This window comes from Pteropus alecto, unplaced genomic scaffold (genome assembly GCF_000325575.1).
Source record: "Pteropus alecto unplaced genomic scaffold, ASM32557v1 scaffold311, whole genome shotgun sequence".
Classification (NCBI taxonomy): Eukaryota; Metazoa; Chordata; class Mammalia; order Chiroptera; family Pteropodidae; genus Pteropus; species Pteropus alecto.
In genome coordinates this window covers 705,324-723,856 of record NW_006431916.1, presented here as the reverse complement: position 1 = coordinate 723,856, position 18,533 = coordinate 705,324, and the positions used below count along the sequence as shown (strand labels likewise).

The 18,533-nt window shown below is 41.8% G+C and overlaps 1 protein-coding gene across 1 annotated transcript in view; it reads right to left on the bottom strand.

Annotated features, from left to right (window-relative positions):
* SLC51A (solute carrier family 51 alpha subunit) overlaps nucleotides 1-18,533 on the bottom strand; it is a 27,509-nt gene that overhangs the window by 2,750 nt on the left and 6,226 nt on the right. The window contains exons 2-7 of the mRNA XM_015600095.2: nucleotides 15,556-15,735; nucleotides 3,290-3,444; nucleotides 2,307-2,380; nucleotides 1,448-1,606; nucleotides 790-901; nucleotides 366-512 (exon numbers count right to left, since the gene is read on the bottom strand). Coding sequence (XP_015455581.1) covers nucleotides 366-512; nucleotides 790-901; nucleotides 1,448-1,606; nucleotides 2,307-2,380; nucleotides 3,290-3,444; nucleotides 15,556-15,735 — 827 coding nt within the window. The remainder of the gene's footprint in view (nucleotides 1-365; nucleotides 513-789; nucleotides 902-1,447; nucleotides 1,607-2,306; nucleotides 2,381-3,289; nucleotides 3,445-15,555; nucleotides 15,736-18,533) is intronic.

Here is an 18,533-nt window from a genome sequence, read left to right as displayed (position 1 = left end):
ATTGCTGGCACACCACCAGAGGCTGGGAAGAGGATGGAGGGATTCTTCCCTCCAGGTTTCAGAGAGAGCGTGGCCCAGCTGACACCTTGATTTTGTACTTTAGCCTCCAGAACTGCGAGACAATAAGTTTCCATTGTTTTAAGCCACACAGTTGGTGGTATTTTGTTATGACAGCCCTAGCAAATGATCACAGCACAGAAAAGCAAAAACTGGGAAGGGGCGGGATCATTTTCCAAATCTCACAGGAAACCTGAGGCTTAAGTAGATTCCCAGACACACTTTTAGCCTTTATTAGTCTCGCCTCCTAACCTCAATTACTTATAGCTCTATTATGAACCATCTTTTCTCTCCCAGGGTATAGTTACCTGGAACAGAGCAAATTTGGCTCCTATGTTCTGCTCGCCCAGGTGCAGCTTGGCTTGACGGAAAAGGATGCCCAGGGTCCAGAGAGCCAACAGGGTGGACACACCAAGGAAAGTATTGATCCATAGAGCTGTGCTCTCTTCAGAAATCTGGTGGCAGACCAGAAAGGAGTCAGTGAGGGAGGCAAGCCCTTTTCTTCTTCTATTTCTTCCCCCATAGTGGGACAGGTAATAAAAAAGCTCTAAAGCCGTGGCCTATCTCAGTCTCCTCTCTCCCCACCAGAGTCTTGCCTTTTTTTTAACCTGTCCTCAGGACCACCCTGTCCCTGGGGTCGTGCATAAGGAGATGCTGGCTCTAGCTATTCCTTCTAGAACTCAGAGGTAATAAATGCCTCTTGGACTTAGCTGCCCTTTACGCCTGGCTTACATCTGCTGGGTCATAGATGCCATCAGGGATGAGAAACAGGCCCACCAAGTTCAGTGTTATTTTGAAGAAGGCATACTGGAATGGGCCCAACATCAGCAGCTGAAGCTTCTTCCTGAAGGGAGAATAAGGTTAGGAACATGCGCCCATAAACTACCCACCCCAGATCTCTCAGCTCTCTCCTGGGTTGAAGCTTGGTTGCCATCATAGACACGAAAATGGTTAAATGGATGGGGACATAGGAAAAAGACAGAATGCTGAGAGCATTGGAAATGTTCCCTTTTGCCTCTCACTCAACTCCTGGACTAGAATGCTGCTTTTCATGTAAGAACTATCAGTGTTGACACAACCTCATTAACCAAAATGGGCCGAGGCCGCAAGTAAATAGCCTAAAGTCCAGTTTGCTCTGTGTGGCTAAAATTTGTAGGAGGCAGTGGGCTTAAGTGATGAGAACTTTGGAGTACTTCCTCTGCTCCCCGAACCCAGGGTGGGTACCCAATGTGTCCTGGCTGGGGATGTCCACTCTTTCATCATTGGGTTTGTTCCATACAAGCTTTATTCCAAGAGGCTTGAAGCAGGGCTGAGAGAGCCAACAGATGCTCTTGGGAGAGTATAGAAAGAGTAACCTATTTTTCGAGGACAACTCTCCCTCCCAACTTACCTGGTCAGCATGAGTTTGGGGCAGCAGGGGCAGCAGCAGCAGCAAGGGCCTGTGTGGGTCATCATTGGGGTATCCTTCAGTGTCCTCACTACTGCCTCCTTCCCACCAAAGCCTTCCACCATGACTAGTATCAGCAGGTAAAAACACACTGAGTAAAACCTGGAGTGAGGGGTGGTTCCATACAGTAGTGGTTAGCACGTCTGCTTTACACGCAGAAGGTCCAGGGTTCATGCGCCAGTGGAGCCACGGTCCATATACCAGGTGCGCCAGGCCCTGGGTGTGCTCCGCGAGCGCGTGGGAGGAGACACCCTGCTTTCAGAGATCCAGTTCTTAAGGGGAGATGGCAACATCCGGAGGTCAGGGGTGGAAGCGGGAAGGGGAGGTGGGGGAGGCAGGAATTAAAAAAAATAACCTGGAGTGCAGGGAGAGGTGGGCCTAAGAGTACACAGAGGGGAGAAGGCAGCAAGCTGAGGGGACACCCTTCACTGCCAAAAAAAGATGGACTGCAAAGGGAGCAGGGAGAGGTGCTATGTGCTGAGGAGATCATGGTAGGAACTAGGAATTCTGAATGTGTGACCCAAGAAGAGTGAGAGAGAGGATGGGGAGCAGGTGCCTGGGAAGAAGGCAGTTTCAGTGTGTGGGAACAAAATGGTGGCTGAGGATGAACAGATCTAGAAGTTCAGGAGACCCAGATTGGCACAAGTTGGAAAGGGCTTAATTCGTGATCAATTACTATGCAGGGATTTATGGAAGGGATAGGGGATAAAAGAAGATACAGACTCTGGAGTCGTGATTGGAGAACAGAAAAGGATCCTAGAGGGATACCTGGCCCAGAGCTGGGGGCGGACAGGACACTCACGAGGTTATGGCCATTTCCACGAACACGAGGGAACGAGGGATCCAGAGACCAAAGCAGCAGAACACAGACACCACCTGCTTCCACAGGAGCAAGAAGCTGGTTAAGGCAAGGAGGGAGACTTTGTTTTGTGCTCTCTCAAAACTTTTGTGACAAGGGTTCAAAGAAGCAAAACCTAAACGTTTGAGGCACCATTATTTAAAAGTAGCCAGGTAGAAAAATCACCACTTAAATAAAGTAATTAAAAATTTTTATTCTAATTCAGCTGACAATTCCTTCTATGTCTAGGGTTAGAGACAACAAGTCACTTTGAGTCAGGGGCTCTTTTGAAGACTATCTCATCCTCTATCCCTGGGGTAGGAGTAGGTAAGTTAATCCTTAGGAGTAAATGGATCAAAATCCAACACTTCTTTTTCAACATCCCATGTTATTTGAGCATCTCTGATAACTTGAGATGGCCCAAGCGGATGTTATTTGACAGAAAAGGACCTCAAGGACTCTACTCTTCATCCCAAATGGACACTCAGAGCTCACCGTAAAGAAATAGAAGTCCAATCTTACAGTCTATGAGCAAGCCAAAGGCCTATACAGTGGCTTTGATCATTTAAAAGCTTACAGTATAAGGGTAGAGTATGACCCCATGGGAAAAATTCCCTTCTACACTCTGAGGATCCATGGCTTGCTTATACAGAAAGGAGGCTTGCTATCAACAGCAATACTATGGTGGGGGTGTGGTGAGTGGACCACTGCTGGGCTGAGCAGTTTCTTCAGCTCTCTCTGTGGCTCTAAGAATTCAAACACTCCATCCTGCTGCCTGTTGGACTTCCAAGCATGGGTCCTGAATGCAAATGGAGGTCAGGCTACAAACTCCCACCGTAAGAGGCAGGCAACACTTTGCTGACTGAATTGCTGAGTTTAGAGGAATTCTCAAAATGGTCCCTAGCTCCTCTCAGTCCCTCCCAAAGGGCAGCTACAGGGCCCCTCACCGTGGGTGCAGAGCTGCTCCAGAGCAGAGTCTTCCTCTTGATGGGGCAACTGGTGTTCTTGTACAGGTAGACAGCATCTTCCAGGAAGATGGCGATTGAGCCCAAGACAAGCAAGGTCATTATGACCATGAGGGCAATTTCCACAGGGCTCAATGCTAGAGTGGAGAGGACAGATTCCAGTGAGTTGAAGACCAGGACTGAGAGGCACAGATGTAGCTTCCTCACTTGAATTTAAATCACTTTACCACATGTAGAATTATCTGGCCTATACTCCCATCCATGCAGAAGAATAGCTTTTTCTTAGACCTAGAATTTCCAACATGTGGCTAAGAAATAGTCATTCTTTTGCATGGATGGAGGACTAGACAAGACAATTCTAGATATGGTGAGGCTTACATGACCCAAGGTATAGACACCAAGCAGGTTTTTATATAATTAGCAAAAATTTTGAATTAGGAGTTCGGTAGGGCCTATTCACTTTTCTACCTCTAGTGCCAGGTGTCATGCTAGCAAACACGGACCAATTAACATTATAATTGAAGCAGAATGCAATTAGAGGTGTACTTTAGAGCCGTTTAAATTGGATTTCAAAAATTATGTTATGAAACTGGGACATTATAAAAAAATTTTAACAAAAGGGAAATGGATACAAGACTCCAAGGACATTCAACCTATGTTGGCCTCACAACTTTATCTTACATTAAATGTGGCCGAGTAGCTCTCTTTAGTGTTCATTATAATCATTTGAGTTATTAAAAAGTAGCTGTCAAGGCCCTACCCTCAGAGATGCTACCTTAGTAGGTCTGGGATGGGCCCAGTAATCTGCATTGTCAACAAGGTCACCTGATGATAGTCAAGGGATAACAAATATTTTGACAAACACCAGTGACACTTCTCTGGCCTCACCATTGCTAACAGGAAAAAATTCATATACTCGGCAATATGTGTTTCCGAACATGTGATTCATCAATTCAACAATTAGTTTTAAAGGGTTCTGTGACTAAGTCCAGACCCTCTTTTATCTAAGGAGATGCTAGCTCTCCTAGTTGGCAGATTCTCTCCTTACCACCTCCTAACTGGCTGGATGAGAGGAAAAAAGCAGGGGAGGAAGACATTATCGTATTATATTGGGAGTAAAGAATGAAGAAGGTATTGGCTAGTCTGTCCTATATTTTAGTGACTGAGGGCCACTCGGAGAGGTATTACTACTGAAATCAAACCAGGGAGGAAGGAGACCACATCACAGTAAAGACTTGATTTGTCATCTGGGCCAGTCATACCTAGTGGCATTAGATCAAAGGTGAATCTGTCAAAAAATATCACATTGATCTGACTGCTTTTAAGGGCAAACGTTATTCTCTCTGCTTTACCCAAGGGAGGCTCTTTATCTTTGACCACAGTTAGGTCTAGTGACCAATTCAGAGGACCTGCCATGGGGATGATGGCCCATGGATTCCAGTTCCCTAGCAGGACTTCTGAAGTCAGTGATTAACTTTTTCTTTCTATCACAGACCATAAAATACAGGACTGTGCTGTTTTTCTTTCCACCTACTCAATCCTTTCTCCACCCACCTTCATTTAGTTAGGATACAACCCTCTGGATGTCTAAATACTGGCTTAGCATCGCTTTTGCTGTTTAGCAATATTGCCTCTTTCTTAATTACCTCTCCAGATATTGCTCTAGTAGGCCCTGCAAGTTTTGAATATTAAAAAAGTATTGCAGTTTTTTATTTAAAAAAGACTTTACCATTTTCTTCTTGAAACATTTAAAATATAAACACCAGAGGATTTTTTTACACAATTTTACCTTTTTACAATAAAAAGGTGCGTTTAAAACAATTATGGAGATACTCATAAACCTGCCATATTGCAAAAGTAATTCCAGATTAAAGAAATAAGTCTTTAAAAATCAAACAGGGAAAATTGAGAGAGACAAAAAAGAGAGAGGGAATTATATGTTCATCAAAGCTTTGGAGACAAGAGACCCTTCTAAGCTTAGGAGCAATCCAAGAAATCAAAAAGAGATGGATGATCAAATTTGATATAAAGAGTTTAAACTTTTGAATGTTTAAAGGGAGGGGGGAGCAAACAGACTAGGGGAAAGCATTTTTAATAAATGTGTCTTCAAGTTTAAGATCTTTATTACATAAAGAAAATTGATAACAAAAACAAGAGGCTCTTGCAAAAAATGAGAAAATGATATTAACACAGTTTAGGACATGTGGGAAAATAGTCAACCTTGACTAGTAGTCAGAGAAGAGCAAAATAACAGTGATATATTATTTTTATTCTGTTAAGAGATAATGTTTATTGTCCCAAGTGAAAGAGCAAAGCTCCAGAAAAAGAACTAAGCAAAATAGAGACAAGCAATCTACCAGATGTCAAGTTCAAAACACCGGTTTATAAGGATGCTCAATGTTCTCAGAGAGAGCTACAACAAAAAGATAGCAAACATAAAAATGGAGATAGTAGACATAAAAAAGAACGTCATAAATGAAGACCACAATGACTGAAAGAATTCAAGAGATAGAATTAACAGTAGATTAGATGAAGCAGAGGTTCAAATCAGCGATTTAGAAGATAAGGTAGTAGAAAACACTCGATCAGAACAGGAACAAGAAAAAAGAGTCAAAAAAAATGAGGATAGTTTAAGGGGCCTCTGGGATAACATCAATCATGCCAACATTCACATCATTGGGGTACCGGAAGGAGAAGAAAGAGCAAGGAATTGAAAATCTATTTGAAGAAATAATGACAGAAAATTTCCCTAACCTGGTGAAGGAAATAGACATACAAGCCCAGGAAGCACAGAGAATCTCAAATAAGATGAGTTCAAAATGACCCCGAAGAGGCCCAAGACACATCATAATTAAAATGCCAACAGTTAAAGACACAGAAACTGCTTTAAAGCAGCAAGAGAAAAGCACTTAGTTAACTACAAGGGAGCTCCCAGAAGACTGTCAGCTAATTTCTCAACAGAAACTGTGCAGGCCAGAAGGGATTGGCATGAAATATTCAAAGTGATGAAAAGCAAGGACATACAACTAAGGTTACTCTACCCAGCAAAGCTATCATTTAGAATCGAAAGACAGATCAAGAGCTTCCCAGACAAAAAGCTAAGGGAGTTCATCACCACCAAACCAGTATTACAAGAAATATTAAAGGGACTTCTTAAAGAAAAAAAAGATCAAAAACATGAATAATAAAATGGCAAAAACATATCTACCAACAATTACTTTTAATGTAAAAAGACTAAATGTTCCAATTTAAAGACATAGGTGGCTGAATGGATAATAAAACAAGACCATTACACAGGTTGCCTACAAGTGACTCACTTCAGATTGAAAGACACGCATAGACTGATAGTCTATGGGAATGGAAAATGTTATTTCATGAACATGGAAACAAAAAGAGCTGGGGTAGTAATACTTATACCAGACAATATAGACTCTAAAACAAAGGCTATAAAAAGAAACAAAGAAGGATCCAGTAATCCCACTTCTGGGTATTTATCCAAAGGAACCCAAAACACTACTTCGAAGGGATGTGTGCATCCATATGTTTATTGTGGAATTATTTACAATAGCCAAGATACAGAGGGTATCTGGGTGTCCATTGATAGATGAATGGATAAAGAAGAGGTGGTACATATACACAATGGAATATTACTCAGCCATAAAAAAGAAAGAAATTTTTCCATCTGCAACAACATGGATGGACCTAGAGGATATTGTGTGAGAAAGACAAATACTGTTTGATTTCACTTATACATGGAATCTAAAGAACAAATAAATGAACAAACAAAACAGAAACAAATTCATAAATACAGAGAACTTTTTGATGGTTGCCAGATCGGCAGGGGGGTCAGGGGTCTGGGTGAAAAAGGTGAAGGGATTCAGAAAGTACAAATTGGTAGTTATGAAATAGTCACGGGGTTGTAAATTACAGCATAGGGAATATAGTCAATAATATTGTAATAAGTGTGTAATGTACCAGGTAGGTACTAGACTTACTGGGGGATCACTTTGCAAGTTATATAAATGTCTAATTACTATGCTGTACACCTAACACTAATATAATATTGAATGTCAACTATAATTGAAAAAAATAATTTTTTAAAGAAATTATTCAATACAAATAGAGACAAAAGATAAAGTCCAGATAGGCAGATACCAAAATTAATTCAGTGGATTTCTGAAAACGAATCTCCATTGTTAGGAGAGGGAGTCACTGCTGCAGGCCTCTCCTTTCCTGAGCATCACCTTCTTCTTGACTTCAGCTCATTGAGAGCTGAGAGTGGAAACTGCCCTTTTGCACACAAGCCATCAAGGCCAAAGCCTTTCCCAGTCTTCACTGTCCTTGACTAATCGCTCCTTCTTGAAAATCTTTCCCCACTTGACTCACAGAACCACAATCCTCTGGGTTCGCTTCCTGGCTTCTGACCTTAGGTCTCCTCTACTGATTCCTCATCCTCTCCTACACCTTGTGTTTTCCAAACTCAGTCACTGCAGCTCAGCTCTTCTCTATTTATTGAGGTTTAGCATTTTCCAACTATTCCTTAAGGCTCCCAACAAGCATGTGAGCTGCTCCCACCTCCAGGACTTTATACTTGGCTTCTGCTGGTTCAGCTTTTCTCCCTGAGCTCCTAGTGGGTGGCTCCTTTTCATCACTGAGCTCTCCACTCAAATGCCACTCCTCAGCCAGCCTCCTATATGTGCCCTGTGCGATCTGCCCCTCCCCCTACCCAATGAGGTTATTTGATATTTATTTAATTGCTTATTGTTTGTCCCCTCACCTTAGTGTAAACCCCACCCATGCAGAGACTTTGTCAGGCTTGTTCTCTGTTCTATCTCCTAGAGCTTGAAACAGCAACTGTGACTATTCGTTGAATGAAATAACCCCGCGAGAATTCCTATGGTCATCTCCGTTTTTTAGGCTTTTTCAAGAAACAAAACTTAAAGTGCTAAGCACCTTGCCCAGGGTCACACAGCCTGGGAGTGAAGGAGCGAGGGTTTAAACGTTGGGGTTCCTGATGCTAAACTCAGACTCTTAACCATTATACACGCTGACTATAGGTGTGTGTTCACATAGATATAGGAGGGAATGTGGAATGATATAAACAACCAAATGCAATCCTAAAAGGTTGTTTAAGTTTATGAAGGAGGGAGTGCAGCATATTCTGACTGTCCAATACAGAAATGCTTTAGCATTTGTTTGTTCTTATAACTGCCGGCTTTGGTATTGTCTTCTTTCTCAGACTTGCAGCATCTACAGGCTCTTGTATCCACTTCCACGGTGCAAAAGCTAAGAAAGAGAGAAGCTCCTTAGCACCCGTGGCCTGACATCACTGCTCTGCATCAGACTCATTTAACTTTTTAGAAGATTGTCCCTTAACTTATTTTTCTGTACCTTAATTGATATTATGGGACAAAAGTGTTCTATGGCCAAAGGATTTCTGAAAATGCCTTAAAGTGAAACAGGTTTCTTTCCTGCAGAGCATACTAAAGCATTTAATCTGATTTATATTGTAAATTTCCAAAAAAAAAGAGGTTATGGAATACACCTTTTACAAAACTGCAGACTGTTTTCATGAAGCACTCTTTGGGATTAGTATTCTAAGGACACACTTTGGGAAATGCTTCTCTAACTGACCATTCTGAATACAATTATATACCTTTAGCGACTAGCAAATTTCCCACTGTCTCTGAATTAGTGAAGATTACCTTTTTAACTAATGGAAACAATATAAGAACACTAAAATTTTGAAGAAAGAGTAGCACCCATAATCCTAGCTCATTCCTAACCAAAAATTATTTTATTTTTGCATATTTATTTCCATGGAGCTTAAGAGCTTAGGCTCTGGAGACAGAGACACCTGAGTTCAAAGTAAAATTCCACTTACTGCTTGACCTTGAAACAAGTTATTTATCCTCTCGTCAGACCTCTTAGCACAGCACCTGGTATGTAATATTTTTGCTCAATAAAAAGTAATTTTAAAAAATCATCTTGGTTGAAATGCATACATATTATATTACTGCAGTCATTCTGTAAAATTTTGTATTCTGATACCTGTTGTTTCAGACATTTTTGATATTATGGGTAAGACTATAGTGCTATGTTATTGTACAGGACCTTATCTCTTCACTGCCAGAAGCTAAAGAACTCAGAGGAAAAGAAAATGAACACGCGCTTCCCGAAAATCAAAATCAGGTTTATTAAGATAGAAATTTAAAGAATAACTCACTTTCCTGAACACTTTTGTCCTGTTCATCTTATCTCCTGCATCTAACCCTCCCATTCATTCAACAATATTTACTTAGTACCTGCTACATGATACCAGGAATAATACATCAGAGAGCGAGACAGGAATGATCCCGCTCTTGTGAGAGTCCCAGTCTCTACTACTGACTTTTTTTCCTTCTCTGGTCTCTTTTGCTGTTCTCTCAACTTGGACCACCTCCTCCACTTGTAGCTCTGTGTGTGTGTGTGTGTATTTTTAAATCCAACCCCCCCCCCCGTTTTTTTTATTGTGGTAAAATTCATTGCTCTTTTTGAGGTCTACTGGAATATAGTGATGAACCCCTTCATTAGGAAGCAAAAGCACTGCCCCCTTTCCAGCCACAGAGTTAACATCGATAGCATGCTTCCCCATAGCAATGCTTTACCTTTACCCTAAGTTCTTATACAAGGGTTTTTTCAGTCCAACATTTGTTCATCCAACTTCTCAGGTCTACCAACTAGCAAATATATTACCTTCTCACCCATGATTACATCACTAGAGATCAGTTTATAAAGGTACCAGTGAGGATTAAAGGAGAGGGGAATACAGTGGGAAGCCCTGGGAGTCACAGACTGGAGACTCTGAGTGTTGGAGAAAAGGATACCCTACCCTATCAGGGTTAGGGACAAACAAGGGAGACATGCATTTTCCGAAATTATTCTGTAACTGTAATCGGCAAAACTGGAGTTGTGTATTTTGCAAAGAGAGGTGCTGCTGGTCTAGTCTGGTTTGGAGCCTGGGAGATCCAATCTCAGTAGTATTACACATGTTACACCAGCATCTGGCAAAAGGAAAGATTTATTGTGCATTGCCAATGTATTTTAAAGCATTTCAACTTTCTCTTAGGAAAGAAATGACAGACACAGAAATAGGGAAGAAAACAACTGTCAGTATCACCCCCGTCCACAAAGGAACAAAAAAGAGATGGCTGTGTTTTTATCAATAGCAATAGATGACAACAGAAGGCAAATACAGTATCTATTATAGTAAAATATTTAATAATTAAAGTAAAACTAGAAATTAAAAATATCCAAGTAGTCTTAGAGCGGCAATTATTTTAGAAATAATTGTTTTATATTTTGGTATCTTTATCAGTTTGATTTTTATCAGTCTGATTTTTCACAAGGAAGGGCAAAATGGAGAATTTCGTCTTTAATGAAAGGCGTTTTGACTAGTATATCTAAAACAATTGTTTCACAATAATTTTTCTACGAGTTGATATAACCGAAATGCAGTATTTTTCCCATTCCTCCAAAAAGCGATTTATTTAAAGAAAATGAGATTGGCAAACTGAAGTTTTCTTGGGGGTGGGATGGGTAAAGAGCGGGGAGGAGAAAGAAAAGGAGGAGAGAACAGGAAGGGTTAAGAAAACCAAACCAGAGCTGAAACAACAGCAAAACATCTTCTAGGAAGGGTCTAGCAAAAAAAAAAAGGCAAAGTCAGAGGGAAATTTTAGTACTAGTTCTACCAATAATTTGCTGTATCAATTTGCAAAGCCATTAAGATAGGCTTTGTCTTTCTAAATCTGAAAAATGGAAATACCACCTATCAACCGAAAAAGAACATTTTGTAAGCCATAAAAAAATTACATTAAAACAAATATCTGAGAACGTAGAGTAGTTTCTTTTCTCTCCTCTTTAAAGGGTTACCTGAATTTGGGTGCTTTGGATAGAAAAAGGAATAATGATGTGGTTACGTAGGACTTATTTGAGGTCTGTTACAAAACAGTCAATAAATTATTTTATTCAACAACTATTTAGTGAGCGCTCATAGGTTTTTCTTCTAGGTGGTGGAGTGTAGCAAACAAAAAACAAAAAACAAAAAGCTCTCTGCCTTCATGAATTTTACATTCTAGCTGGGAGAGTCAGATGATGGACAAATAAAACAAGTATTGTTTCTGACACTGGAGGAAAAAGTGAACGTATGTCAAAATACAATGACAGAGCAAGCCCCACATACACACTGGGTTCCTGGTTTCAGCATGCTCAAAAAAAGAAAAAAGAAAGAAAAAACATATCTGTTTAGCATTTAGAAAGAATTTATAAAAAACTTAACATGTTACTTTCACATGTTCTAATTAAAAATAATTTCTGATGGGTGAAAAAGGGATTAAGATGTACAAATTAACAAATATAAAAATAATCATGGAGATGTAAAGTGCAGCACAGGAATGTAGTCAATAATACTGTAACAACTCTGTATGGTGTCAGACGGGTACTAGACTTTTCCTAGTCTAGTACAAGGGTGATCGCTTCTTAAGTTATATAAATGTCTAGTCACTATGTTGTACACGTGAAACTAATATGATATTGTGTGTCAACTATAATTCAAAATAAAAATAATTTCTAACTTAAAAAATTTTTTCTTTTCTGTTTTTTAATCTAACAGCCTGTCAAAATGATTTTATAATAATTTTTTAAATTGTACATTTCAAAAAAATGAGAATAGAGCAAATATTACTCTACCCACAACCCATTTTAAAATGTTGCGATATTGCCAATTTTTCTTCAAAAGTTATTTTTAGAAAAATTAAACATTACAGATGTTTTTGAAGACCCCTGTATGTACCTCCTGAATCCTTTTCCCTTCCTTACCTCACTTCTCAGGGCTAACTACTATTCATATATATCTCTTCCATTTATGTCTTAATGTTTCACAAAATATGTACATACTCAACATACTATATTGCTTTGCATTTTTTTAAAAATCTATGTAAATGGCATCATCCTGCAAAACGTTTTTCCCACCGAACTTGTTTTCATGATTGTTATAATTTTCATTATGACCAACAAATGCTACAATAAGCATTCTTGGGTGTGTCTCCTTGGCACATACAGGAGAGTTCCTCTATTCATATTCCCAGAATTAGAATTGCTTGAGTGTAGGAGATGAGACTCTTCAGTGTTACAGATATCTAATTAATCTCTGAAGTAGTTATACCAATTTATACTCCCACCAGCAGTCTGTAAGGGTTCACGGTTCACCTCAAATTCACCACCACTTGAGATTATCAGGCTTTTTATTTTTGCCTATAAGAGAGTAACGAAATGATATTTTATTATTTAATTTGTGGTTCCTTAAATCCTAACAAAATAGATAATCTTTTTGTGTATTTATTGCCTGTTTGAATTTCCTCTTCTGTAAATTGTTCATATATTTTATCCAATTCTTATTTGGTAATTTTTCTTATACTGACTACTCATCCTTTGTTGGTTATAGGCTTGCAAATATCTTCTCCTAGTCTATAGTTTGGCTTTTAATGTTGTTTATAGTGTTTTGAGTTGTGCAGAAGTTTGTTTCCTTTATGTGGTCAGTCTCCATGATCATTTCTTGTGTTTAAGAAATTGTTCTCTTCTCTCATAAAGATATCTTTTCTATATTTTGTTTTGTAACAATATTTTCATTTTATATTTAGGTATTTAATCTACCTGGATTAAAGCTCTGTTGGAACTATTTTCATGTTTATTTATTTGTCATAGGGACAGGCAATTGTCCAGCATTACTTCTTGAAGAGCCCATCATGCCCCACTGATGTGTACAGCATCCTTTCACAGAACAAGTCCCCAGGTGGGCATGGGTCTATTTCTGGGCCCTCTGTTCTCTTCCTTTTTTCCACCTGTCAAGCCCCTTGTAGTTATTGCCTCATTGCTTTAATTACTCCAGTCTTATTATAAGCCTTAATCTCTGGTAGGGCAGGTACCCTTCTTATACTTTTTCAAAACTGTCTTGGCTTTTCATGGTCCTTTACAATTCCATATAAATGTTTGAATCAGTCCGTTATATATATTAAAAAAAGAAAGTCCTTTACAGATGACAGTTACAATCATATCACAAATTGCATTTCAAAAACGAATTAGTGAAAGATTCAGTAGTTCTTCCAGAATAGCTCTTTCTTAGGTGGCATTTATTTTAGGGAACAACAGAGTTTGCAAATGAAGGAGAAAAGCCATGTCTTGGCACCCTCCAATGGGCACCTCTCCCCAATTAGCCTGTTTATATCTGGATCGATTGCCCAGATCCCCAGAGTCATCATTAGAGTCTCTTTTTCCTTCACTTATCTCGTCTAGATATTTACCTGATCGGATGCTCTTTGGATTGTCCATGTTTTCCACCCTTCCCTTCCTTTCCCTGACAGTGCTCTGTTTCAGACTCTCGTCCCTCATGCTGGACTGGGTCAATAACCTCTAGTTCATACCTGTGCTTCTCAAAGTTCTTCCTTGATTACTGATTAATGGTCTGGAAGTACTATCCTGCCCCTCCCAGTCTCAGAGCCCCAGCCAGCGCTCTTTCAGTCTACAGGATAAAGTGCAACTCCTCTGCCAGACGCTCATCCGGCCCCACCTTACAGGCCTAGCCTCTCAACTGACTCCTCCTTCTTCACCAGCAATCTTGAATCCTGCCAAACCTAGCTCCTCAGTGTCTGGGAAACCTGCCTGCTCATTCTATCTCCATCCCCACCCCAGCAGTGCCCACAGCCTGCTCACCACGCTTTAACTGCTACCCACTCCCAACAGTTCCGCCTGGGAATAAAGCAGCTCGCCGGAATACCAGGCCCAGAATGGTCTCTCCCTACTTTGAACATCATTGGTGCTTCTATTTGCACATTTTGTAGCAAAGCGATGTGAGATCTATTTTCACTGTAAGACAGGGATTCTCAGTCTCAGCGCTACCGCTACTGACACTTTGGCCCTGATAATTCCTCTTCATGGGGGGCTTTCCTTTGTTTCCAGGATAGCATCCCTCGCCCCTACCCACTAGATGCCAAGTAGCATCCTCTAGTTGTGGCAACAGAAACTGTCTCCAGACATTGCCAAAAGTCCCCTAGGGAACAAAATTGCCTCTGGCTTACAACCACTGGTGTAAGGAGAGACTTGTATCACCAGCCGTAGTCTATGAACAAGAGGTTTTGGGAGCTAGATGTAGCACCTGCCTAATGGCACGAACCACAGAGCAGCTACGGGGTTTCCCTGGACACTCTGGCAGTCGACATTAACTCTGATACAGAGCAACTGACACAAGGCTGAACACTGTCCAAGGACATGCCCATGTGTGCCTCCTAATGCACACCGATCATATCCTGTTGTTCGGAAAGAGCTTTTTCCTTGAGGTTACATCGGGAAGGAGGCTGGGAAAAACATTAATCTTAATTCCTTCCTCTTTTTCACCCATCAAAAATTATTTTTAATTAGAACACTTGAATGTAACATGTTATCTTTATAAGAAATTCTTTCTAAACACTATTTTTTGAGTATTTTTGAGTATTTTTGAGTATTTTGAGTATTTTTTGAGCATTATTTATCAATGTCTAAGAAGTAGTTAATCATGTAGTAAGAAAATGAAATAAAATGTGAATGAGCTACATTTGCTTTGAAGATGCTGGGTTCAATTGACTGTCATGTTTTAGGCACGTTCAAGGAATAAACTGAGTCCTCAGCCTTTCTCTTTCAAAATCAATTCAATGATAGGAATCTAGTTGCCCAGCACTGTCAGAATACTTTTACAGGTTCGCCTAAGTTTTAAGAACATTATTCATAATAACCACCCCCTCGAATGGTAGGAAAAGAGGTCTTTTCCTAAGAAGGCTATTTTTTATTGTGCAGGCCTCAAGGGGATTCTGTGGGGCTTGGGTCATGGTGGGACCATCTGGAGTCCCTGAATGTTCCTGGGGTCTGAAAAATGCTCCAGGCCAGGATCTCAATTTGAATGAGCTTGGAGGCTAGGATTTGTGGGAGACCCAACATGCAAGCCTATCTCCAGGGCTCGGTTGTCATGACCCTCTTTGGCTTATTGGATCCTCAAGGAGTTAATCTTCTCCAAGGCTTTAATCGTGATTTAATCGTGATAGACACCTGGCCAGCCATCCTCTCAGGCTCTCCAAGCTGGCCAGCTCACGGCCTCCTCTTCTGGTCTTCTCAGCTGTCCTGACTTACCACTGCAATGTTCATTTCCTCCTTTTGGCTCCCTCTGGGGAAGGTCCCTGACTCACCTCTCAGAAGTTGGGCTGCAGTGAGAGGATGCGAGAAGCAGGCAGAGGGGATGCTGTAATTGGTTTTCAGTACCTCCAGAAGGTCTGCCGTGTACCTGGAGAGACACCAGCCTGTGTTCAGAATATGGGGACTTGTGGAGGGGAGAAGGTACCAGTTACTTGATACTCCCTCAAACACTCCTAGATTCAGGGAGCTTCTCCATTTCCCCTAGAGATCCTGATCCTTGGAGGGAATGGAGGATTGGGCCAGGTTAGTGTGTAAGGCAGCTTGCCACCTGGGCCATGGGCAGGTCTGACTGCAGTGCCCAAAGAGCCCACAGTTCATTCTCTTTACTTCCCGTGGGCAGCAACCCAGGGGCTGGCTAAAGAGAAAGAGCAGGGTCCTAGAGAAAGAGTGGGCCTTTAGCGCTAAGGATGGGTACTCTACATGCTCCCTACAGCTCCCAACTCTGAGGTATTTCTTTTCCCATTTGGGGAGAGAAAGCCAAGACTCTGAGGGGTCACGCACTGGCCCATACCACATATCCCTGAGGACCTCGGGGACAGCTGGACCATTTTCAGTCCTGTCTCATTCCGTGTGCTGAGACCCAAAAGGCCCTGGGAGGAAGGTAGGGACAGGCCAGAGCGATAGAGGCCACCTGCTGCTTAGCAACTGGCTCCTGGCTCAGGGCCTGCTGCCTTCACTCACCTGGGGTCAAGCTTTATCGGAATCCTGTCTGGCTCCATGTCTTCTCTCCCTCTCCAGTTCTCCCAGCAGATACGGAGGGACAAGGAAGGGCGGACAGGTGAGTGCCCTCAGGAAGGCAGCTCCAGGCCCTGCTGCCTGCTGCCCTTTCCCAGCGGACTCAGGTAGAAGGTAGGTGGAGTGGCTGAGTCTTCCCCTCTGGCTCTCTCTCTTCTCAGGCTTCCCAGTGTCCACAAATTCCTCTCAGTTCATCTCAGAGGAATTTGAAATTTGATCTTCTTAGCTGGCTAAGTTCCTAGGTTTCTGACTCCTCCCGGTCCTTAGGTGTGGTCACTCCCACCTCCCTCCCACAAATGCCTTTGGCCATACCTTCTCTCCATCCCCCACCTCTGTCCTTTATCCCCCACCTAAGGAGCCTTCTAGGGCTTTGGCAAGGACAAAGTTCTTGATCCTCCCTTCAATACCCCCTGGGCAACAATTCCCTCTACCCCAGAACCCGGCTGGAACTCAGGCTCTTGTGTCCTGGAGGTGGGGGAATCCTGGTTGATGTCCTGACTGTGTTGGTGCTGGGGCTTTGGCATGTGGAAGAGAGGACTAGATGGAAAAACCAGATTTGGCCCCTGTGAGTTTCCCAAAGCCCAGCCCGCTGCATCTTGATGATGGACTTATCTAGCCAAACAGCGTTCAAAGATGCAGCAGGTGGGAGAGAGACTATATTTTAAGAGGCAGAGTTGCTGAGTGAGATTTCTGAGCATACTGACAGATTTTTGAAAACCATACCAAATTATATGCTTATGAACTATTTTATTGATTAGTGATCTCTCTTCTCTCTCCAAATAGATTTAAATCTATCTGAGGCCAAGCACAGTACCCCTAGGTTCCTGGCACAGGGACTGACACATACTAAGTGCTTCTTAGAATTGGTCGTATGACTGGTAAATTAATAAAATCACAACAGCAGCTAATGTCTATTGAGCATTTATGGCTCACCAGGTGCTGTAGGAAATGCAGTATGTTCCTTATCTTGTTTAAAACCTTACGACTGCTCTTAAAAGGTAAGTACTATCTTTATTACCATTTTACAGATAAGAAAACTGAATCTCAGAGAGGTTATGGCACCAGGTTGGGTAGAAAGCCGTGGAGGTATGGAGAGAGGCAGAAGGAACCTAGGTTACAGCTCTGCTGAGGTTCAGATGAAGATTTTTGATAGTAAGAGAAGGGACAATGTGAGGATCAAAAGAGCCAATTCTGGGAGGGCAGAGAAGGCTCCCTGACCTGGGCTGGTGAGTAGATACAGTTCGTTGCTGATGTGGTACCAGAAGGACTCCCTACTCCTGTTCCAAAACACCTCAAAATATCTCCCTCTTAGGGAGAGGACAATGTAGTGATCTAGGAGTCTCATGGGCCCAAATTACCTCCTAAGGTGAAGGTTAGGGCACAACAAGGAAGACAGGGCACTGACCCCCCCAAGGGTCAGTTGCCTCATAGCCCTGACAAAGATGTTGGCTGACTCAGCTTCCTCAAACCATTTCCATAGGAATGTTCCCTGGGTCATTCACCTATAGCCCTGTGAGAGGCCTTGAGCTAATTAATTGCCCAAAGCCCTGAACTTCTGACTTTCCTAGAGATAACAGGTGCTGAGATGTTCTCCTGAAACTTCTTCAGAATAGAACTGTGGGGTGGAGGTCGGGGCATGGAGCAGTGAGAGGGAGGTTGAAGAGCAGGAGGGAGTAGGGAAGGGAAGGCAACTGGGATGACACTTAGTCTTCCACAGCCTGGCAGTAAGGGCTGGGAGGTCCAGGGAAGACTGGATAATTCTCAAGATGGATGACAATGGAGGAGGAATGGGAGGGTGTTGGTGAGAGAGAGGACTTTAGCTCTGATGAGGGGCTTCTGCTCCACCCAAAGCCCCGCAGTGGCTATCTTCTATACAGTGTCACCCATGGATTTGTCCAGGGTGATGCCCTTAACTCAAGGCCGGCCCATCTACAGCTAAGGTGTGGCAAGAGAAGACCAGTTGGACCAGCCAATCAGTCTTCTCTTGCTAACTTTGGACTGCAAGCTGTCAGACACTGGTTTTCAGGACCAAGAAGAATGAATCATTCTTTATTGTTTGGTAACATGATAGAATACTTAAAAGTTCAGTCTGGGCTCTCTTGGTATAAGAGTCATTTTTTGAAAAATCAAAATATTTTTTAAAAAACACATGAATTTCATCGATTTTCCTCAGAGCTCTGTAATCATTTGATATTTAAAGGCTGTTCTCCCTCTTTTAAAAAATTTGTTATTAAGA